This window comes from Macaca fascicularis, chromosome 4 (assembly GCF_037993035.2).
Source record: "Macaca fascicularis isolate 582-1 chromosome 4, T2T-MFA8v1.1".
In the NCBI taxonomy this organism is placed as follows: Eukaryota; Metazoa; Chordata; class Mammalia; order Primates; family Cercopithecidae; genus Macaca; species Macaca fascicularis.
The window spans coordinates 22,185,264-22,210,203 of NC_088378.1; the positions used below are offsets into that span (position 1 = coordinate 22,185,264).

The 24,940-nt window shown below is 40.3% G+C and overlaps 1 protein-coding gene across 3 annotated transcripts in view; it reads left to right on the forward strand.

The window, feature by feature from the left end:
- Window positions 1–24,940, forward strand: part of SLC35F1 (solute carrier family 35 member F1) — a 398,950-nt gene that overhangs the window by 327,122 nt on the left and 46,888 nt on the right. For all 3 annotated transcript variants that reach the window (XM_074036935.1, XM_005551675.5, XM_065543251.2), the window contains one exon: window positions 24,636–24,795. In XM_074036935.1, coding sequence (XP_073893036.1) covers window positions 24,636–24,795 — 160 coding nt within the window. The remainder of the gene's footprint in view (window positions 1–24,635; window positions 24,796–24,940) is intronic.

Sequence of the window (24,940 nt, forward strand, 5' to 3'; positions counted from 1 at the left end):
AGTCACTTCAAAAGTAATTACTGAATACTTCGTGTTCAAGACACTATTAGGTGGTGAATACACTTGTACGCAAAAATAAATCCTGTACATATTCTCACAGAGCTTCCAGTCAAGTGGGAAAGGCAGCTTTTAATCAAATAACCAAACGAATGAAGATATAATCAAGAATAAACATTCTGAAGGAAATCAACACAGTTATCTGGGAATGTTTGTCAAAGCAATCTAATCCAAACTGGAAGGTTGGGGAAGATCTTCCTGAAGAACTAACTGGTGGTGGAACTGAGTAGATTAGTTGGAAGGGAAAGAGATCCAGGCTAAGCAGACAGCATGTTCAAGCCCCTATGTTGGGATGGACCATGGCAAGGATGAGGTTCCAAGCAGGGTCACGTGTCTGGGCAAAAACACCAAAGAGAAGAGTGGCACAAGATGGTGAGACAAAGAGGCAGGGGTCAGCCCCCACAGATCTGGGTGGCCAGGTCAAGTGTTTGGGTCTTTAGGCTAGTACCACCAGAAGCCACGGCAAAATTTTTAATCTGCAAGGTAATGTGACAGATTTGAGATTCAAAGACCATTGTGGCTGGTATGTGAACAGATTGAAGCAATAGGTACTCAAAAAGGAATAGAGGAAGCGAGAGCCAAGAGTTAAGCTGGGCCATATTGTAGAAGGTCTTCGATGCCAGGATGACTTAATGTTGTAGGTAAAAGAAAAACTATATTTTTCTTAGGAAACAAATGATAGGATGTGACCCAAGCACATTTGTTTTAACAAGAGAGATTTCATTAATAACTGGCAGAGCACCAAATGCTCTTGTTCTCAGATTCTCTCAAAAACAGAGATGTAAACAAAAAGGCATAAAGAGTCACTCCCTGCTCTATCCCCTTGCCCTTTCAGTTTCTGCACAAATGTCACAAACAATGGATACATGAAGCTTGAGAGGAAAATATATGTATATATTTTCCTTTTATTTATATATATATAGAGAGAGAGAGAGAGTGAGAGAGCTACAATTTCCTGTGAATCTATAATCACTGAAGAAATATTGTTGCAATTTCCTATAAATCTATAATCACTGTAAAAATATAAGATCCTTTGAAGTCTTCACACAACTTTCCCCAATGGTGACATTTTCTATTACTTAGAATAATGACAGATCCAGGATATTGACTGTAGAACTATTTCACTTTTCATACATTTTTACCTTCACGTGTGTGTGTGTGTGTGTATGTGTGTGTGTGTAGTTCTATGCACTTTGGTCCCATGTATAGGTTCATGTAACCACCACTACAATCAGGTACAGAATTGTCCCATCACCACAAAGGAAATCCCTTGGAGCTACCCCTGTGAAGCCCATCACCCTCATCTCTGTCACTGGCAACCACTAATCTGTTCTTCATCTATACAATTCTGTCAGCTAGAGAATGCTATATAAAAACCAAATTATACAGTATTTAACCTTTTGAGATCGACTTTTTTCACTAAGCATTGTGTCCTTAAATCCCTCTAAATTGTTTCATGTATCAACAGTTTGTTCTTTTTTAAAATTGTTGAGTAGTGTCCCATGGTATGAATAAACCAGAGTTTGTTTAACCATTTACCTGTTGAAAGACATTTGTGTTGTGTCCACCTTTAGGCTTTTATAAATAAAGTTGCTGTGAACATTCATGTGCAGGTTTTTGTGTCAATAAAGTATTCATTTCTCTGGGATAAATGCACAAAAGTGCAATAGCTGGGTCATATGGTAAGTGCATATTTACTTTTAGAAGCTGTCAAGCTAATTCCCTTAGCAGCTGTACCATTTTACATTCCCACCAGCAATGTATGAGGCATCTATTGGTTCTCCATCCTCACCAGTATTTGGTGTTACCATTATTTTTTATTTCTGGCAACTTAAAAGCCATGTAGTAATATTTCACTGTGGTTTTAATTTGTATTTGCAGAATGGCTAGTTATGTTGAATATCTTTTGGGAAAAATATTTCTAACTTTGCTTTATAATCTGAAGCAAAAAAAAGTTAACACTGACAAAAATGATAACATTTATGGAGGAAAAAGATGATGAAAGAAAGATATTGAAGTGAAGAAACCTAGCTGTTTTCCTTATTAGAAAGTAAAAAGAGAGATGGTAGCATTATCATGTTGGATTTATAAGGATTTTATTCTAAAGATGCATTTGTAGGCTGGTGTATCTTGACTTGTGGAGAATGAATAGATTGTGCTGTGACTTTGAGAGAGATTAGCAATGACATTTGGATATATTTTCAAAGCTATGCTATTTTTATAACTGTGCTATATGAACCATTACAGTAGAAATACTAGCTGTATGACTTCTTATCCAAAGATTATTCATCTTTTTTCAGGCATACAGACTCAAATGCAAACAGATTAAACTAGTGTTTCTGTGAAATAAGAAGAAAGTGTATCTCTTCAAACATGATAGTTTGGTAATTAAAATTCACTCACGTTGGGAACAATTTCCCGTATCCTTGCTAACCATGCTGAGGGGTCTGAGCCTCTGACACCTTATCCCCTCCTTCACACAGTGCATATTTCACAGCTCTTCAGATTCTTTAAGCAGTTTCCATCAAGAGTGAAGGACAAGGAGGTAATCCTTCCTACACTGATTATTTTCTTTTCTGCACCACTCCTCTGACATGGGCATGTTAGTAGAGATTAATACAAAACAAATGCCAGTCTCCCTAATGTGCAGCGTGATATCCAACCTTGAGACTAATTCCACAGGGTGTATAAAACATATGCATGCAACAGTTAGTCTCATCACTTTATGTAACTCTCAGGCCTTTCTGAGTTCACTCTTTCTGAATTTCCGTAGGTTAAGTTGTATCAAATACAGAGAAAGGCCAAGTCGTTTGTACTTTTTCATATGTCTAGAATCTCAAGTTTAAGCCATATGAGTAGATTTGGCATATATATTACTTTATTGATTTAAGAAATGCCCTAGACCAGGCACGGTGGCTCATGCCTGCAATCCCAGCACTTTGGGAGGCTCAGGCAGGAGGATTGCTTGAGCCCAAGAGTTTGGGGAAAGCCTGGGCAACATAGCAGGACCCCAACTCTACAAAAAAAAAAATGCCTTAGCTAAATGCTAGGGACACAACCCTTGATCAGACCTGAGCCCTGCTATAAGGCAACAGACAGCTATAGTAACACTTAGAATACAGTACAGTAAGCGTGATGATAAACATCTGCAGTCAGCTCCATGGAGACACAGGAGAAACACCTCCCACCCTCAGGTTTCACGTAAGTGTGGTTCCATAGTCAAGAAGTAGGACAGATGAGAGAAGGTCACTAAGCAGACTTCTGAAGTTTGTAGCCAACTTAAACGTTGACCTCTGTGGATAAGCCAGAGAGAAAGCTTGCCTATTTACATTAGAAACGGGTCCCAGGAGCTAGGGTTTATGACTATAAGCTCAGCTCTTAAGGCTATATTTTCACTGTTTTTACCTGTCCCTGATGCAGGACGGTGGAAGTTTAATGACTATTCAAATGATATTCTTAAGGTACATTAAAAGGCAAAGCTTTTAAAACCAGACAAGTTCTTGCCCCCAAAGGAAACATGATATTCCAAATCTCTTTCAGATTTCTTAGATCCAGACTTCCTATTGCCATGACTGAGAAAATAACTTAAATATGTAGCAGTTCAAATCTAGCTATTTGGTTGGGTGCTGCACAGTTTCTGTCAGACTTTTGTCCTGATATGGGACATAAACACCTGCATATCATCAGAGGAACACAGTAGAGCTATTGTCAATCTCTCTTTAATTCCATTACTATGCCCATTCCTGCACCATCGTTAAATGCATTCTCCACGACTGCCTACCACAGAAGGTGATGTAGGACGGGTGAGCCCCAAAGTGGGGCTTAGCCCACAGGGTTCTTGGCTTTGCCCAGGAAAGAATTCAAGGGCAAGCCAGAGGTAGAAGAAAATGGCTTTATTGAAGCAGCAGTGTTACAGCTCTGGCAGTGTTACAGCTCTCTGACTGTTCCTGTAGAGTGGAGCTACCCCATAGGCAGAGATCAGAAGCTTACGGCAGTTTTGCAGTCACATTGATACTCATTTTAAATTACATGCAGATTAAGGGGTGATTCATTCAGAAATTTCTAGGGAAAGGGTAGTAACTTTGGCAAAACCATCAGAAAGCAAGGGACGTATCTCTCTCCCTTTCCTTCAACTACATTCTGTAAAAGCCATGTTTGCAAGATTAGAAGACATTGTATTTGATCCTGTTTGAACTCTTTATTCATTTCTTCATCTTCAGTTTTCTTATAGGAACTGTCACTTTCTACTTTATATGATAATTGTTTATGTATATATTTTCTCTTTCAAGTTTGTAAAAATCCTTGAAAGTGGGACCTGTGTACTTGGAACTTAATAAGCACTGAATCAATTCCTAGTGTTTGAATAAATGCAGAAACAATTCATCTTTGTTTCCTTCACAGTATCATGTATGTGATAGATGCTAAAAATATATCAAACATTTGAAAACAAGTCAATGAATGAAAGGATGAATTTCTAAAGGCCAGTTATTGGGCAAGGCAACACAAGTGACCTCTAGTAGTTTTATCACCAGTAAGTGCATTTATTGACACAGGACACGGGTATGGAACACTGAACACCTTTTCAGTATTCTGCTACAGTCTGGAAGTGTAAAGATGACTAAAAAGAGATCCCTTCTCTGAAGAAGCTTTAAGTATTATAGGCATAGAATGGATGCAGATTCATTCATGCTACACTTGGATGTTCAAAAAACTGTACTTTCTTTATATTCTATAATAATATAGATCTAATCTTTAGAGTGAACCTTCCTCCCAACACCCTCCAGCTGGCTAAGTAGCAGTAGGTGGAGGGAAAAGACTGACTAAATGTAAAACTTGCCAATCCCTTCCAGTTTAAAAACTCTCTTTGGATAATTCGGTTGCTTTTGGACAAATGCTCAGCCTCTCAGACATCACAACCCCCACACTCATTTCTGAGATGGTCTGTGGATTTCTAGGAGGTTTGTGTGACCTTGTGGCCTGATGTTGGTCCTGTGCCTAATGTCCCTAGGGGCAGCTGGCTAGTAGTTGGATGTGCACCTGCTGTGCTGGACACGGAGCTGCTGTCTGGCGTTCTGCTGGCCTCTGCTGCTCTCTCCTCCCAGCAGTTGTCTCTGTCTTCTGGTGGACTGCTCCCACTTACGCTTGATTCTCATTGCTAAAGTGAACCTCCAGATGTGAATGCACTTGGTTTCCAACCTTGTGATTCCTGCAACATAGACTGTTCCCCACCTCCCAGCCTGTACACGTTCTCAGGCAGGGCACACAGATGTCTAAACATCTTCCAGCAGCACAGGAGCTAAGGAGAATTCCAGCACCTTTAGTGCTCTGCTAAGCACACATTACTCCAGTTGTTCTCCGATGTGGCTTCCTCAGCTTGGTGTGGGGCTTGTGCCCCCCCCCAAAAAAAAACCTGATGCTTTTTTTTGTTTTTTGTTTTTTTTTGAGGGGGGGTTCCCTTCAAACTATCTAGCATTCCTTCTATCCTCTGGGACTTCAGAGACGGCACATCTTGGGCACATACGACTTAACACTTGTTTCTCCCTTGTCGGTTTCCTTTCCTCTTTGCACAATCAGTGGATGGGAGGGAGGGACAAGCTCTCCCTCCCTCTCTCTCTCTTGCATGGACTTCCTTGTCTCCCATCTCATCTTCCATCCTCCTTCCAGGGATACCAGGCCCGGTTCAGCCTCGAGGGAGAAAGAGGCAACCTTTCACATTCTGGAAGAAACTCTGTTATGGTTGGCAGTATGGATTCTTGATTTGTTGGAAGGAGAATTTCAGAATTTAGAATCCCTTATTTCTCCAGGACCCTGATTTCCAAGATGCTTCCTTGCTAAAGAAGTCAAGAAAGTTAGCTTTGGGTTTTAAAGCTGATCACTGACCTCTTTGTTCTATAAAGGACCGGCCCCCTTTTTCCTCATGGCTCAGTTTTACAGGTAGATGGCTGTATGGAGCATGATTTAACAGGGGAAATTAAATTTCCAAACTTTTATGCCTGTTTTGCTGGAAGATAGATCAGTAAATGAATTACAATGCAGTGTGAAATGTAGTAAAATGGAGCTCCATACGAAATGCCATGGAACTACAGAGGAGTGACTGGCTTTACCCCATGACAGAAAGGACTCCAGAGGTGACACCTGAACAGGATCTGTAAACCTAGGTTTTACTGACAACGTGAATCTGACGATAAAGCAGGCCACTTGGTTCTCTGGTGATTTTCAGTTCCAATGGTGCACATAGACAGGTTTTAAATCAATGAGGTGCCCTTACATGTTTGTTTTCTCTCTTTGAGCATGAATTTTCTCACCTATAAATGAGAATAAAAATCCTTTCCCCTGGTGTGATCATGGTATGCAAATGTAACATTGTATTTGATAGTCCACTAAGGCAAAAATGATGCAACCAACAAAAAAACATTCTATTATTCTTATCCTGCCATCAGCTCCTAATGCAGTCTCTAACTCCCTCCCTGGTGAAATTCCTCAGTCCTTCCTACTAAGTGACTTTTAACAGTGTCCCCACTGGTCTCCTGAAGCCCTCAAGCTTGCCTGAGATCCATATGACAGTCGGATGGCCAAGCTGGGACACCCATTATCTTAGCAATGTCTCCAGCACATAACAGATGCTCAATAATTGCCAGCTCCTGTTACTCACATATTTTCCACTTCATCTGTCCTTTCCATCAGTCCAATTTAAGGAAAATACATAAAGAAGATAAATTTTGCCTAACCATCCCATCCTCTCATACACTCTTACTCTTGGTCAACAAATTTAAGAGGAATGGTGAATTTCAGTTGCATGCAAAGTAATCTAAGTGAAAGAATTTGCTGGAGACAAGGACAAGGTTAGGAAACCCGCATTCCAATTAGCTTTGCCACTGACCGATTGTGGTGTTATATCAGGTAAGACCATTACCAATCAATGGAGGTGAAATCTCATAAAGATTAATGCCGCTGCTGCTAGATATGAACAAAATTATTCCAGCCCACTCTGTTTTAGAGTGAAAGTACCAAGGGAAATTGTACAAACAAGTGTGGTAGTATCCTACTTGGAATCATGTTTTCCCAGTACCAGGAGCTAAGCTTTGTCTGCAATGAATTGCTTCCCAAAATAATATTTTCAAATATATTTTTGCAAATGATTTTATTTTTAATATACTGGGAATTACACTAGACAATTTCTTATAAATAAAAAAATCATTTTGTGCTATGAATAATAAATCATATTTTTCCTTAGGTATTCTTTCTATACACTAAATCTGTGAAGAGTAAAACAATTCTGTAGTCCAGTATTATACCACACACACAGTTTCCTACTTAAATTCTCAGAACTAATGGACAAATTACCTGGCGTATTTGGTGGATAAGGTTGGATAGGCAAATATATCATTCTTCAAAGTGCTATCTTTCAATAGTATGTACTTATTCTAATGTGGCTACCATTTAGAATTTCTCTTTTGAAATCTCCTTCCAAACCAGTTTTAAGTCATTTAAGTTTCTTTATAATTTATCCTTCATTTGAATCCAGAAAGTATTATCTAGCATAATCCAGCATTTTGGTTCTTTCCAAATAATAAAACCTACCCAAAAAGCATGAGCAATTGCTTCCATTAAGGATATTCCAATGAGTGCTGAGAGGCAATTTCAAAGAGTTAATATATTTTTGAGTGATGAAAGATTCATTAAAATACAACCATAACCTTCCACAGTGACTATCTTGAATGACAGCCATGTTCGGATGAGTGAATTCCAGTGCATTACAGAAGATTAGATATGTAAACACCTGCACATCCTGCTCAATAAGTGGTAATTTTCTTCTTCCCTTAAAAGAACTTTCCATTATTTTCAAGGCACACCTTTCATTATGCATGAACATAACTGGAACAGTAAGCAGAATAATGGCCCTTCAAAGAAGTCAATGTTCTGATCCCTATAATATGTAAATATGTTACTTTACATGGCAAAAAAGACTCTGTGGATGTTATTAAACTAATAATGTTGCTATGGTGAGATTATTCTGAATTATGTGGGTGACCTCAATGTAATCATAAAGGTTCTTTGAAGAGAAGTCCTTTGCAGGAGTCAGAATGGAGGGAGATGTAACAATAGAAGTGGAGGTCAGACTCAGGGAGAGACTTGAAAACACCACATTGCTGGCTTTGAAGATGGAGAAAGGGGCTACAAGCCATGGAATGCAGGCAGCCCCTAGAAGCTGAAAAAGGCAGGGAAAGGGATTCTCTCCTAGAGCCTACAGAAGGAACACAACCCTGCCATCCCCTTGATTTAAGGACTTCTGACCTCCAGAACTGTAAGATAAATGTGTGCTGTTTTAAGCCATTAAGTTTGTGGCCATTTATTGCAGCAGCAATGGAAAACTAACACAGTTGGAGGCAATATCTAAATCCTCCCCACCTGCTATAGATTGTGTGTTCGTGTCTTCCCGAAATTCATATATTGAAATCCTAACCCCCAATATAATGGTATTTGGAGGTGGAGCCTTTGGGAGTTGACTAGATCAGGAGGGTGGAGCCCTCCTGAATGGGATTAGTGCCCTTATAAAAGACACCCCATTGACCTCCCCTGCCCCTTACCATGCACGCGAGGACACAGAGAAATGACTGCTGTCTATGAACCGGGGAATGGGTCCCAACCAGACAGAATCTGCTGTCTAAGTCTTTGATCTTAGACACCAACATCCAGAACTGTAGGAAATAAATTTCCGTTGTTTATAAGCCACCCAGTCTATAGTATTTTTTTTTTACAGCAGCCCTAATGGACTGAGGCACCACCCTCCAGGTAGGTTCAAAGGCACTGATCTTCTGAGAGCCTTCTCCAAATAGAACCAGAAACATAAGTGTAAGAGCAGGTTCTCCTGCCCACCCATACTTGTGTTTCCCTTGGTTGAGAAAAGTATCCTGCCCAGGAGATGTTCCTTCTTTGTGGTTACTAAGGTGCCAATTCTCCCAGTACTGCCTAGATGGGCTCCTTGGAGAGCACCCTGGTGCTTTCTGCCTGAATAGATGCACATGAAAACACTTCTGTACCTTGACTGGTTCCATTGACAGCCATGCTCATTTTGAGTCTATCACTGTAAAAAATTCACCTGTAATAAATGGTTAAAGTGGGAAAGTATCCTTTCATGTAAAATAAGAAAAAGAAAAACTATGCAAAGCCTGCTTCCCTTGGCAACACTTTTGAGGAGATGGTTTTCTTCATAAATCAGTAAAAGCCTGCGAGCTACTTTATGATGGAAGGTTACAGTCTTATGGCCATTGAAACTTTTTAAGACTCAGACAATGAGAATGCATAGAAACCCCAGCATCTGAGAAAATAGCAGGAGTTATTTTTGTCTCTCTCCTTCCTTTCTTCCCTCTTGTTTATATCTTCTGAGTTGGGGCCATTTCTAATTCAAGAGCCTCTGAACAGGAAGACAGACCATGACTGGGCATTTCCTGAGGCCATTAAGTAGGGGGATCTGTGAGTAGTTTAGGAGCTGTGACACCATCTGGGCCAGAGAACGATGACAGGGAGTAGCAGCTGCCTAGGGCGCTCACCTTTGATTCCCCGTGCAGAAATCATCTCAATAAGTAGATTCATACAGTACAGCTAACTTAATGACAGTGGAGCTCCCCAAGTGGTTCAGAGTAATAGAAATTATTCATTGCTTCATTGGTTATTCATTCATTCAACATCTACTATCTGCCAGATGATGCAATGAGCATCTCAAGACTTTTCTCAACTGTCATCTTTTCAGTGAACTCTTCTCTAACCACGCTGTTTAAAATTGCAACCTCACACCCACTCCTATGCTGCCTCCCCTCTCTCCTGTTTTATTTTCCTCCATAGTTCTTATCACCACTGACAAAACTAATTTTACTTAATTGGCTGTCTTTTCTTATAAACTCTGTAAGAGCAGGGAATTTTCTTATTACCTGGAATTTGTATTTTGTAGGATAGTGCCTACACGCAGAAGGTGCTCCATCAATATTTTTGAATGAATTCATAAAATACTTACAGGATCACTACTGTGTGTCAAGCACCACCCTAGCTGCAGGAGATAAAACTGAGCAGAAAAGAGAAAAATTCCTGTCCTTAAGGAAAGGAATTGCATTTTAGCGTAATCAATACAATTTGGTAATACAGAGATGTATGGGAGCCCCTCCGGGGCACCTAATCTGGATTTAGGGAGCCAGAGAGGGCTTCCTGGAGGAAGCATTGGCTAAACTGAACTCTGGCAAGGGAAAAGGACATGAGAACTCCAAACAGGGGGAACAACATGTTGAAAGAAATGAGTCCTGGCGGCCAGGTGCAGTGGCTTACACCTGTAATCCCAGCACTTCGGGGGTCCAAGGCAGGTGCATCTCTTCAGGTCAGGAGTTTAAGACCAGCCTGGCCAACATGGCGAAACCTCATCTCTACTAAAAAATACAAAAAGCTGGATGTAGTGGTGCATGCCTGTAATCCAAGCTACTCAGAAGACTGAGGCAGGAGAATGGCTTGAACCCAGGAGGCAGAGGTTGCAGTAAGCCGAGATCATGCCACTACACTCCAGCGTGGATGACAGAGCCAGACTCCATCGAGAGAGAGAGAGAGAGAAGGAGGAGGAGGAGGAGGAAGGAAGGAAGGGAGGAAGGGAGGGAGGGAGGGAAGGAAGGAAGGAAGGGAGGGAAAGAGAAAGAAAAAGAGAGAGAGAAAGGAGGGAAGGAAGCAAGGAAGGAAGGAAGGAAGGAGAAAGAAAGAAAGAAAAAGAAAGAAAGAAAGAAAGAAAGAAAGAAAGAAAGAAAGAAAGAAAGAAAGAAAGAGAAAGAAAGAAAGAAAGAAAGAAAGAAAGAAAGAGAGAGAAAGAGAGAGAGAGAAAGAAAGAGAGAAAGAGAAAGAAAGAAAAGAAAGAAAGAAAAGCAAGCAAGCAAGCAAGCAGAAATGAGTCATGGCCAGTAACAGTGGCTCACGCCTGTAATCTGAGCAGTTTGGGAGGCCGAGGCAGGCAGGTCACTTGAGCTCAGGAGTTCAAGACAACTCTGGACAACATGGTAAAATCTCATCTCTAAAAAAATACAAAACCTTAGCTGGACATGGTGGCATGTGCCTGTGGTCCCAGCTACTCAGAAGGCTGGGGTGGGAGAATGACTTGAGCCCAGGTGCACTCAGCCTTGGTGACGGAGTGAATAAAGGAGTCAAGAAAGACCATGGTGTGTGAAGGAATGGCTTCAGCACTGAGTTTGTGGTTGTATTTTGTGTGTTTTTTAAATTTAATTTTTTTTATTACAGTAAGAACCCTTAACATGAGCTTTACCCTCATAAATTTCAAGTGCCCAATACAATACTATTAACTATAGGCAAATGTTGTACAACAGATCTCTAAAACTAACAACTCTTGTATAACTAACAGCATGGAGTTCAAAGGAGGAAATGAGCAAAAAAGAAGATGAAAAAGTACCCAATGTCACAAAGGGACTAACTTATAAGCCATATTCGTGAGTTTGGACTTAATTCCGAGCATTTCTACTGTAGAAATAGCATGATGATATTTGTAATTTAGAAAGATCCCTTGCATGATCTGATCTCTTTTCACATGAGATCAGACAGGCAGGACAAGTAAAGAGATTCTAAATAGTTTTAAGTGGCTAAAAAGAAAGGACTTGGTGACTTATTGGGTGTGTGAATGAAAAAGAAAGATCAATTCATGTTTATTTGTTCAGGGCTCAGCAAGTATTTTTTGAGCATATATTATGTACACTTTCCCATTGGCAACTAGACATATAGCATGAAGAAGACTGTTCTTACCCTCTTGAAGCTTCCTTTCTAAGGCATACTTAGGTTTTATTTTCTGACCCTCCCATTAGAATGTGTGGGAGTAAAATATGCATAGATATGGGGAAGAGAGTTCCAAGCAAAGAGGACAGTATAAGGGTGAAGAACTTGAGCATGGCATGTTTAAGAAATAGAAAGAGTGAAAGAAGTTACTAGTAGTAAGAGACTAAATCTAAGACGAAGATGAGGCATATTATATAAGGCAAAGTCAAGGAAAGGAGTTTGGATTTGCTCTTAGAAAAATTATTAGACTGTGTTGGGCAGGGGACCGATGTGATCTAATTTGTATTTTTAGATTGTGATTGCTGTTGGTGGAGAACTGACCTTTAAGGAGTAGAAGTGGATGTGATTAGACAGTCAGGGGGCCACTAAGTGCATGATGATGACTTGAAGCCACTTGCTAGCTGTGGACGTGGATAATGGTTTGATGCATTCAGTAGATAAAGCCAATAGGATTTTCTAGCATTCATAGAGTGGATAGGGGAAGTTGGAAAGAAAAAAAAAAGAGTCAAGAATGGTTCCTTAGTTATTGGCCTCAGTCACTGGGGGATGGTTGCGCCGTGTGGTAAAATGAAGAACACTGGGGAAGACAAGATGCGAAGCAGAAAATCAAAGCATTCTGCTTTGGTCATGTAGATTTGAGTTTCCTGTTAGACATCCAAGCAGAGCTTGGTATAGGTAGCTGAGTATATGTGTCTGGAGTTCAACAGAGAGGCTGAAACTGGAATTATGCATTTGGATGTCCTTCTCATATAGATGGTGCTAAAGGTCATTGTATGATTAGATCACAGTGGAGTGGGTATAAATAGAAAAGAGAAGAAAATGAAACTGAGCCATGGGCCACATTCAGAGACTAGGGGAAAGCAGGCTGAGGAGAGGCTAGTGTGGTAGAGGAGAACAAGGAGAATGTAGTATGTCCTGGAAGCCAAGTCAAGAAAGTGTTTCAAGGGGAGAAGTATGACCTCTGATTGTCAGACACTCAGGATTCAGACCTGAGCAACTAAGTTACTGCTGGTCCCATTCAGGGAAGGAAGAATCACAAGAGCAGGGATAATCTGGGAACAAAGATGAGTTAAGTTTGAGCCATGCTGAGCTGTGGGGATTTGAGGCACATTCACATTAGATAAGTAGGTGGTGATATGGCTGTGGAGTTCGGGAGATAGATCCAGATTTGTGAGGTACATTTGGAAGTACTCAACATAGGGATGATTTTTAAAGTCAGAATGGTAGATGAAATAATTCAGGGTAAATGTACAACAGTGAGATGAGACATTATGGCAAAATCCTGAGAACACAACATTTGAGAGATGAGAGTAGATGCAGGAGCCCATAAGCCAGGAACGCATAAAGGAGTCTGAAGAGGCCCGAGGGATGGAATCAAGGGCGGGGGTAGTTGAAAGCACCAAAAGAAGGAAGGAGTGTCAGATTCTTCACTTAGTGAGAAGAGGATTAAAATGTGTCTGCTGGGTTCAAAAACAGGGAATGTTTTTGATCCATTTTGATCATGTTTGGGGAACAGAAACCAGATTGCAGTGAATCGAGGTGTTGAATGGATGTTGATGAGATGGAGACAGTGGCTAAATGCAACTCTTTTCAAGAAGTTTGGCAGGAAAGGAAGTAAGAGGTGGGTGACAGCCAAAGAGTGGCACATGTAGAATGTGAAAATAAGACAGCCAAGGATTGATCCCTCAGAAACACCAACTTTGAGAGGGACCAAAAGAACAAGATGCATCCACAAAAAGACAGAACAAAGGACCAAAGAGGTACGAGGGAAAAAAGACAGATAAATCAGGAGAGGGAAAATTCAAGGGGACAGTAGTTAGCAATGCCAACTACTGCAGAGAGGTTTAGTAAGATAAGTCAGAAGCGGCCAGGCAATTTAGCCTTGGTGATCATAGTGAAAGGAGCTGTCAGTATTGCTGTAGCTTGAGGAATGAATGGGACCAAGATGCCAGAGGCAGTAAGTGTAGATTGATCTTCACAGGCTGGCTGTGAAGAGGAAAAGATAAATAGCCACAGAGCCAGTGGGCATCAAGAATAAGACCAGGACCTATATAGTGAAGGAATGCAGCAAGCAGAAAGGGATGAGGATCCAGGAGGGAAGTGGGGTAGCTACTGGAGCAAGGCCTCAGAGACAGCAGAAGGGGAGAGGGGAGGGTTCCAAAGAACAGAGGGCAGAATCACCTTCCCCACCAGGCAAGTCCTTAGGGAAAGAAACTGAGTGTCAACTGGAGGAAAGAAATGCGTGTTCATTGGCACCTGTCCACCTGCACCTGGATGTAGAGTGTTTTGTTCATGCTGGTATCCTCCGCATCTATAGCAATCCTGGTCATTTAGTAAGCATTCAATAAATATCTTTTGGATGAGTAAATAAGTGGCTAGTATAAGGTAATAAAAATCTGATTTTTGCATTTTTCTTGCTCTGTCACATAGGCTGGAATGCAGTGGTATGATCCTAGCTCACTGCAACCTCAAACTTCTGGGCTCAAGTGATCCTCCCACCTCAGCCTCCCAAGTGGCTGGGACTATAGGTGTGCACCACCACGCCTAGCTTATTTTCATATTTTTTGTAAAGGTAGGGTCTCACTTTGTTGCCCAGGCTGGTCTTGAACTCCTGGCTTCAAGTAATCCTCCCACCTCCATCTCCCAAAATGCTAGTATAGATGTAAGCCACCACAGCTGGCAATTTTTGCTCTTTTCTAACAAAACCTGGAAATAAACCTAGAAATAAAACCCAAAAAGTACAAGATGTTTTCCTCTAGCTTTTGAAATTGTTTCCCCATACTATTGTAATGCAGTGAGGAATCAAAAGTAATGCAAAATTAATGTAGAATTAATATTTTATCAGAAAACTTTTATTTCCTTCAATATGCACTTTGAAATGTGTACTTGCTTTAATGTTACTGTTAATGTTCCTATGTTCATGAATTCTAAAAATTAGAAATACAAGTTAGAGTTTGGCTGACTTAAGACAACCACTTCTCCAAAAATACCCAAGGTAGCCACACAGTGTCAGAAAAGGAATGGTTCCAATTCTCATGCACTTTGTCTTATAACCTATACTTTATTTAACACAAAAAATGCAGAGGAGCTCCCCCAGCCAGTGACCAGTTTTCAATAGTCTCAGAGTTTTCTCTGTCTCCCATGGTACTCTCAATGTAAGAGAGAGCTCACAGCTGCTAGATTGATTTGAGGCTAATCCAGTCTAGACAACTAGACGATATATAAATCCTATATAGTTTCTGCTCCACCTGGGCCTTGATTACTAAGTTTGTTTTATGTAAGGAGAATAGCAGACCTGTGATCACATCCTGGCTCTGACATTGCTAGGTGACTTCAAGAAAGTTACTATCTTTAGAATTCCATTTCTTCATCTGTAAAATGGGAAAAATAAGAACATGTATCAGGGAGCCTGGCATATAGTAGGCACTCGGTAAATGTTAATTCCTTGCTTTTTACTTGTAGAATCTGGTTCGCTGATGATCAGAACGTGTTTTTAAAGCTGATAAAGGCTTTGATGATACCCAATGATCCTCAACCAGAAGGATCTTGCCCCTTGGGACAGCTCTGCTCTCACCGAAGGCAGATTTCCCCGCAACTGAGCTAGAGAGCTTGTGTCTAATTATCTGTATCTTCCGGTCACCTAGATTTCTAGGTACTTGTCCCAGATTTTCAGTGCATAGCAGTGTCATTTTTTTCTTTCTTTCTTTTCTCGTTTGAGAGCTGAAGCCAAAAAAGTAAAGCGAATAAACTTGAGCAACTAGAAAGTTCGAATGACTGGCACAAGGGGACATGTATAGTTTACACATTCAAATTCCTATTTGTAGGAAAAGAAAAGTAGTTTGGTAAAAATAATTTTCTAAATCCAAAAACATAGGGTATTTCCTGGAAAAAGTCTGTTATATATAGTCAGCACAGTGACACATTTGATTAGCTTAGCTCTCTTGGACAATGTGATGGAAACATGGCTTTATCCAACATGAATATTTTAAGACAGTAAAACCTAAACAGTAAGTTCTAAGGTATAGGGTTTGGGAGGGGAGAGGGTTATGAATAACATAGCTCTGAGAAGGAAAAAAAAATCTCAGGGAGAGAGTGTAAGAGAGGCAGTGGCTGTCTACCAGAAAAGTTTGTTCCAGATGAAATATACGACTCCCTGGATTTACACTCCTGGTCAGATTTTCAAATGCCTCTGGGATGGTGACAAATCCGGGCCACAGAATTAAAATGGTTATTGATTGTATGTGAATGTATGTTGCACAAAATATTTTCTACTCTCTTCAGCTGGACTGTCAGCCTAAAGAAGACTTCTGGGTGTGTGTGTGTGTGTGTGTGTGTGTGTGTGTGTGTGTGTGTGTTACTGAAGTTTGTCCTTTTAAAGATCCTTCCCTGTTAACACTTCAGTTTTACTCACTGGAGATGGATTTCTCTTTGTCACTTTTAGAAACATGGGAGAATTGCCGATTAGAAGCAGAGGAAGGGAGAGTGGGGAAATGTTCTCTTTCCTGGAATCACCTACCAGTGGCCGCAGGTTTAGCCTCTGACAGCTGGGCCACTTGAGGAGAGCTCTTGGCCTGTGATAGCCAGAGGGGAGCGTTAATGAGGATCAGAAGGCTGGCAGAGGAGTCTCTTTTGGGCACAGACCATTAGAAAGAGGGATGAGGTCACCTCATTATGCTCTGTTGGAATGGGAGAAGTTTTTTAAAATAAACTTTTTAAAATAAACCATCAGCTTCCCTTGAAAACACTAACCTGACTCTTGTAGATTTTTACCCTCTCATACATAACATGTGTTGTTTTATATATTTTGAAAGAAGTACAGATGCTCCTGGACTTACGATGGTGTCACATCCCTATAAACCCATCATAAATTGAAAATACTGTAAGTCAGACCATCCTAAGTTAGGGACTGTCTGTATATGCTCCAGAGAGGAAATCTGGAAACCACAGAGAGTTTGGGCCATGGAGCTGTGAAGATTCAGTTATCCCATTCAAAGATAACTATTGTTAACATTTTATTCTTATAGATTCTGATTTTCTCCATCCAGAAATTTTTATGCCTAATACTATGATATGTAGATATGTAATCAAGAAACAAATTTTTACATGAACATGTATGTCATCTAAAGCAAGCATGGTATAGAGGGAATGTAGAAGGACTCCTGTCCTTCCCATGAGACCACCTAGATCAGGGAAGACTTGCATTCCCTTCGAAAAGCTGAGACGATGGGAGAAAACTCTCTCTCTCTCTCTCTCTCTCTCTCTCTCTCTCTCCCCCCCCCCCCCCCTCCATCTTTCCATTCCGTTCTTGCTCCACCCCAAAGAGGAAATAGCTAAATTTAATATCCAGTTGCGGACTTTACCACTTAGGTGGAGATGTGATGCTTTAAAAGAAAACTGAAAGTTTTGAGGGAAAAAAGTCTGCAGTGCTTCATTTCTGCCTGCTCTATGTCGCTTGCTGGAAAGACCCCTGAAATACAGAGTCTAAGACCTGAAGACCATTTCCCCTAGGATATCTGGCTAAGAAAGTTTAGGCTAAGTTAAATTGGAGTGGGAGACTGGAGGCAACACTGCCTTCTCCAATTTAAAATTAATACAGCTGGTTTAAAATTAATACAGCTGTTTGATCTCCATTTGGTTCTTGGGGTCTTTTAGGTGAACCATGTAGAATACAACCAATTTGACCTACAAATATGGCAGTTTCAAATGAATCAAGCTATTATTTTCTGCCAGTTAAATCCAAGAAGAGAGGAAAACTAAGTGATTGGAACCACAGCATCCAACATTAAAGAAAAAAAAAGAACAGGTAGTATTTTAGACACAAAAGACAGTCTCTAAATAGACATTTTACTAGAATGGAAACATAATACCATACTCAGCTTTTCTGAAGGTAGTTAAAAGCCGTAAGTTGAAGATGAAGAACAAGCATTGCCAAGTTGTTAGGTTTGTAAGTAGAAAATGGGAATGCTATGGAGATTTCCTGAAATCACTGTTCTTAATTTGCAGAGCAGTTTTCCCATCTTAGTTACCTAGATTTCCTTGTCATTTTCATCCATGTTGCAGAGCATATAAGTCAGAAAACATAAAATACGTAATGTACTAACTTTATTACACTCTGATTATTTTTTTCATGAGTTAAAGTAATTCTTTGAACAGGTAAAACTGAAGTTACAAATTTGATCTTTTAGAAGAAAGCACTTCCTGCTTTTATGGAAAGAAGTAACTTACTGGCTTTTTCCTGCACTTCTGGGCAAAGCTACTCATTCTTTTGAAAGTACAATGAATTTTGTTATTACTTTAGATTATTTGATAGAACTTTGCATAATCAACTCAGAAAAGTTAACAGTAGGCTAAAGGATAACATTTAAGTGCTATATGACTATCTCATTTTTCTAACAAATTCCCTCTGTCTTTTTTATCTGACATCAATATCACTGTGCTCTTTTTGAAAAGGGTAATTCATACCCAACTGATATTATCCAGCAATAAACACAAATATCCAAATTCAAACTTTCATTTGAAACTCCATAAGAGTTTGGGGAAAGATATAGATTTTCCCCCAAAGCCTTCATTTAACATTTGACAATGACATAATGGATGTAAAAGCTCTTTGAAATCCCTGGGGATTTTTTAAGAGGGGGAGGGATGTTGAAGACTAAAAACTATGGCAGTAAATTTCGTCTGGAAAGAAAAACAGATGAGAATAGCTAAGATAATTTTTTGAACAATGAGTAATGAAAACCAATTTGCCTTAGAAGACATTAAAAATGCATTTGTAAAGCTACAGCAATTAAAGCAACATGATACTGTTGGTAGTATGGTATATAACATGGCCCAAAAATGGATTTTAATATATATAAAATATACTGTAGAGAAAATATTGCAGAGCAACAAGAAAGGGACTGATTATTCAACAAATGTAGTGAGAAAGTGGACTGTAATAAGAAACTGAATTAGCTATTAATTTAATTTCATGCAACAAAATATTCCAGATGAATTACAATTTTAAATGTTAAAAAAGGAATAAGTAACTAAAAGAACACATAGATCACTTACCATAGATGACTACTTCGCTGATTTGGGGAGAGAGAAGAAGTTTTTTTTAAAATGAGCTTATAAATAAATATTTAAACCCCTAATTTTTTAAAGCTATAAAAATATTTTCAGCAAATATGATAAAAGTCTAATAGTCTTAATAATATATAAAGATATTTTATATATCAGTAATAATACTAATAATTCAATAGAAAGTTTTGCTTCATCAGTAATCACATGACAAATTTAAAACAATTATAAAAGTTTATATTTGATATAAATTGGCAATAAAAAAGATAATGTACAAATTGATAGGAATGCACACAGGGGCTAGGGGCTTGGGGCTTTGGTAAATGCTCAATAAATGTCAGCTGAATGAAGAATAAACTTTTTCTGGCTTTATCTTTCCTTTAATTCTTCAACTCTTATGATTTCCAAGAGGGCGTTGCAGGGAAGAGCCAGGGAAACAGAGAAGAGGGTGAGGTTCCCTTGGATGTTGAAGGGAGGATGGCTGTAGCAGCTGACCGCCCACTTGGCAGGGGTGAGGCAGAAGCACTGATGACCCAGAGGACTTCCTCTCTCTGCTTTTCCTAGCTCCCTCTATCCCACGCCTCTGGGGCCGGGGTGTGCCAGTGGTTGCCCAAAGCCACTAGCAGTGTTGTTAAGGGGAGACAGCCCCCCAATCCCCATCCCATATCTCCACAGCCTGTGCCTCTTCCTGCATCCCAGACATAGAATTGTGAACTCTTGTGGACCAAAGACTTGTAAAATATTCTGTAAAACCGGGATACAACTGGGGACACCCACCAGCTGTAAAGAGGGTTTGCAGCCTGAAGGCAGATCTCACAGACACTCAGAAAATGTTCCATCTTCATGAGACTGTCCACTACTGGGGCAGCTTCATGACCATGTTTGGGGGAGCTGTGTGCATCGTGATGAGCACACTTTCAGAAGCGTGAGTGTCTAAAGCCGGGTTAAGGGGTCTGCGGAGTGCTGGCAAAGGGAGGGAGCATCCATAGAAGTCCAGAGAGAAGCTCGAGTTGATTTTGGCAGGAAGGGAGGGATGGGATGCGTGTGTGCAGGAGAGGGCATAACCAAATGTGATTAAAGGCTGCAGAGAAAGGTGCAGTGATAAGATGGTCAGATCAGCTGGGGAGGAAAAGAAAAGGAGGTAGGGAGAGAGAGGGGAAATTAAATGATGCTTCAATCTTCCTGTACATATACGTATTTTTAAAATTTTAATGCTACTTAATGTTGACTTTCTTCTGTTGTCTTAAAAGTAATGTCAACATGAACCTTTTTTATTTAAATAACTTCTGGAAGCTGCACTTGAACTCTAGGAGTCCAGATGCTAGTGTGTTAGCCCCAATTCTAATACTAATTTGCTTTTCTCTTAGACTGTCAGTTCCCTTATTTATAAAGTAGATGCAGTCATAACTCCCTTAAAGGGCTGTTGTGAAGATTCACTTTGTCTACCATAAAAATAACATAATCGTTTTTACAAACTCTAAGTGTAAACTTAATGCAACCAACTGTAAATGTTATTTAAAATGACAAGGTTCAAGCTGGCCGCAGTGGCTCACGCCTGTAATCCCAGCACTTGGGAGACTGAGGCAGGAGGATTGCTTGAGCCCAGGAGATTGGGATGAGCCTGGGCAATTTAATGAGACCCCATCTAATAAAGTTTAAAAACACCTACAAGGTTCAAATAATAATCCTGCTATCACCATGACTTCAGAGACTTTGCCCCAAGCCGTTGTGTACTGTGTGCCTCCGTGTCTCTATCTTTTTGTTTGTTTTGTTTGGTTTGGTTTGGTTTGAAAACAGAATCGCACTCTGTTGCCCAGGATGGAGTTCAGTGGCACAATCTCAGCTTATTGCAACCTCTGCCTCTCAGGTTCAAGGAATTCTCCTGCCTCAGCCTCCCAAGTAGCTTGAATTATAGGCACACACCATCATGCCTGGCTAATTTTTGTATTTTTAGTAGACACAGGGTTTCTCCATATTGGCCAGGCTGGTCTCGAACTCCTGACCTCAAGTGATCCTCCCGCCTTGGCCTCCCAAAGTGCTGGGATTACAGGTGTGAGCCACTGTGCTCAACCCATCTCTATAAAATTAGAAAACAGAATCGTAGACACCTCTGGCATACGTTGCCTGAGGATTCAAGGCATAAGGAGAATGAAATTCATTTAAATTCTTAGGGGGGAAAAAAGGATGCTATGTAAATCTAAGAGTAATAAACACTTCACTTTTCCATTAAAGTATTTTTAATGTCCTTGGAGAGTTTTCAGAGCATAAGATGGTTATAAAATAATATTTGTTTATTTTTTTGTATGGATATTTTATAATTTCTTTTTAGATTCAGAGATGTATGCAAAGAAAGTTAAATCTACTGAAAAGATTAATGGCAATCAGAAGAGGAGTTTTTGTTTGTTTGTTTTCTTTTTTAACAGTTTCAGTTATAATGCTTCTCTTTTCTACCACTCTAACAACCACTTAGCCAAGGAATTAAGCTAGGAGAAAACTATTGGAAAATTATTTTGTCAGTATGTTTTATGTTATATGACCACGAGGGGAAAGCTGAAGGCAAAAATCACTAAAAAAGAATAGCCTGTTTAGTAAGAGCAGCTGCCAAACAGTTTCTCTCAATAGTTACAGATGCCATGGTGAGACCTTCAGCTGTAGCAATTAAATATTCCTGTCATTGACCTTCACTAAAACATTGTTCAAAAAATTATTATGACACAATTTCTGCTGATTCTAACAATTTGTGTGACCTTGAGCACATCATTTCACCTCTCGGGACGTAGGAATCCTCAACTGTTAAATAAAGGGGTCTTGGTGATTCTAAACTGGGGAGAGACTGCCCTCCAGGGGCCTTTGCAAATGTGTAGAATGTTTAATGGTCAAGGCCCAGCAATGCTAACTGCCCTGCAGAGAACATGAGACAATCTTGCAAAATGAATTGTCCCACCCTAAATGCCAGTAGCAACCTTGATTATCTCTAATGTCCCTTCTGACGGTCAGTGATACCACATGTCTGACCATTCATTGATTTATTCAGCCACCAATTACTGAGGCCCCACTGTATCATAAGCACCAAGCTTCTCTCCTCAGATACCCCAGAAACCCTGGCTTTATTGTATCCTTCTTTAAGAAAAATTATGATTATATTCTTCTTTCCCTTCTCTTCTTTCTAAAAGTTTGCACTTACCCACAGAACCACCTGACACTTACAAATAAGGATTTTCCAACTCAAACCATTAGGGGAATAGATCTCAGGACTCATCAAGTTCTTTGGGTTTTCTAATGACACTGAGAACTTAAAAGCTCACTTCAGCCCTCCTCAAAGATTGGATGATGGCCTAGCTTGCCCTCAATAATTCAGGAATAGAGGCTTTCAGCTCCACTGACCAAGGGCTTCCAGCCGGATAATGAAACCCTAATTCTGTAGTGTGCAGCTAAATATTTCAACTTGACTCAATCATTTCTAATTTTTAACACAAAACACCAACTGTTTTATGCCCAGTGAACAGTTTTCAATGGCAAACTGAAATTTCCTAATATACTTAAATAGCATCTGAGGCTAGCTGCGAAACCTACCTTAGAGCATATTACCACATCATTAACTTACATTGCTAATTAACTGCAGTGAGCAACTGTGTGCTGTAGTAAAATCCTACCTGCCACCACCTCCTTCCTATAGCCCCTCCAAGAGTGCTGTGACCTTTGGGCTCAGCCCCCAGCCATCACAGTGCTACTTAGCATTCACATGGTCCTTCCTCACCTTATCATCTCAGCAACCCTGGGGATAGCTTACTATTCTGAGTGCTTGTTTCATTTTGCAGAGGAGAAGACCAGTGCACAGAGAAACACGAGCATCTGTCCAGGTCACAAAAAGCTTTGAGGATAGAGGGGATTCAGCATGCTATTTGCAGTGCCAAGAAGCCACTCTGATGTTCAGGGATGTTTTGCAAATACACAAACCTTTTCCAGCCTTCAGTGAATCTTGGAGACTCTATTTTGATGTTTCTGATCATTAAAAATATTTGCATATGTTTGCTCAATATCTCTTATTGAATACTCCTCCTAATCCCAGCAGTGTTCTGATGCCAATAATCCTGTACTAATTAAGTACTATTACAACTGGAACTACAGAGGAGAAGTACAGGGTTCAACAAAAGCATCAAACAGGACTTGACCTAGCTTGGGGATCTAAGAGGCTTTCCTGAGGAGGCAACTTAACAAGTGCGGGCCTGAAGGAAAAGGAGGAGGAAGTTCAAGCAGTGGAGCACTCCAGAAGGAGGGGTGTACGTAGGTGAAGGCCCTGGGGCAGGAAGGAGAGGCTTGTTCCATGTAGCAGAGGATGCTAGCTCAGTCTAGGTGGCAGAAGTGGGAGAGGGTGGCATGAGTAGATTTGAGAGATGTTGGGAAGATTAAATTGGCAGAATTTGGTAATCAATAGGATATAGGCAATGAAAGTGAAGGAGTATTGAGGATCACTGCCCTGTACTGGCAGCTGGGTGGTAGGGGCCACTTGTTTAGAATTCCAGCAAGGAGATATACTGGGCAGTTGGACAAATCACAAGTTCCTCATGTGGTACAAGGAACTTACACTTCTGTGTGACATCACTTTGTCTAAGAGAGACCCTGTCTTGGATAGTGTATCCAGAGGTCTTACCACGGTGTGGTAGAGTCTGAATTAATTCCATGGAGCCCAAAGCATGTGTTTGAAAGCAGGGTTATAGACCAGCAATGAGGGCCTCGTGATTTAAGAATTACTTTCATGTGTAGTATCTTTGAGGTTCATACTGATCTTTGGGGAAAGTTGTTATCTTCATTTTACTAACAGAAATTTGAAGCTCCTGAGCTTGTGATTTGCCCAAGATCACACAGCTGTAAATGAGGATTTGTACTCAAATTCAGGTCTTCTGACTCCTAGGACAGGGGTCTTCTCATTTCACCACATTGTCTCTCTACATAATTGGGGCAAATTCTCTATCAACTCCTCGGACTTACGTGTCAGATGGAATCTCACTATTTGTACAAAATATATAAAAAAATGAAATCAAATTTTTTTGCTATACTCTATTCAACTTTCTTTAAAAATTTTTTTTCTAATAGTTCTTTTAAGTATTTCTACTTTTGAGGCTCATAAATTTGCATTTATATTTAGAGCACTTTTTTATTTTAAGAATGAAATGACAAGAACAGATCAATTTTTACTGGTAGCAGGAAGACAGCTGTCCAGGAGAAGTTAAATTCAACTTTTGTCTAATTTCTAATAATTTATAAAACATTATAAGACCTCTGCACCCTTACCTCCTATTCCCAGATGTTCTCGTAAAATAGGGGGACAGTGTAAAAAGGCCGGGTATACTCTCCCCAAACTAAAGGTGTTCCCGTGGAGCATGGTCTGGCTCTGAAGAAGACAGGAGGCAGAGTTGCCCCAGCACCTGGAGGCAGGAGACTCTTCACCACCAGCCTGTCTTATCAGTTTGCCTTCTCCCCTTTCCCTTAAAGTTTGGGGGATGTTTACAATTAAGTAAATAAATAAAGCTAATTTCCATTTATTTCAGATTCTGTTTTAACTACATCAAGTCTGGGTCTACACAAAATCTCAGGTTCAGGGGAAAGACAGAACCTTTTCTGCAGAACTAAATTACTTTTCCCTTTTACATGGAAAGCTTCCTCCTGAACTTCCTGTTGTTGTTTACCTTCGTCCCTCCCAATAGCTCCTGGACTGTTTTGTGATCCCAGTCGTGATTTTGCTCTCCTGGTTCTTCCTGCTGATCCGGTACAAGGCTGTGCATTTCATCGGCATCGTCGTCTGCATCCTGGGAATGGGCTGCATGGTGGGAGCAGATGTGCTTGTGGGAAGACATCAGGGAGCAGGTGAGTCTTCGGATGTTCACCAGGTTCCTTACCTCTGCGGGTGAGGTGAAGACAAGAAATGGAATGTTCATAGTTGGGTGAAAACAAGGACCTTAGGAACCTGGATTTCCCACTCTTTGTGTCCTGTTCGTGTTTGTTCCCCACA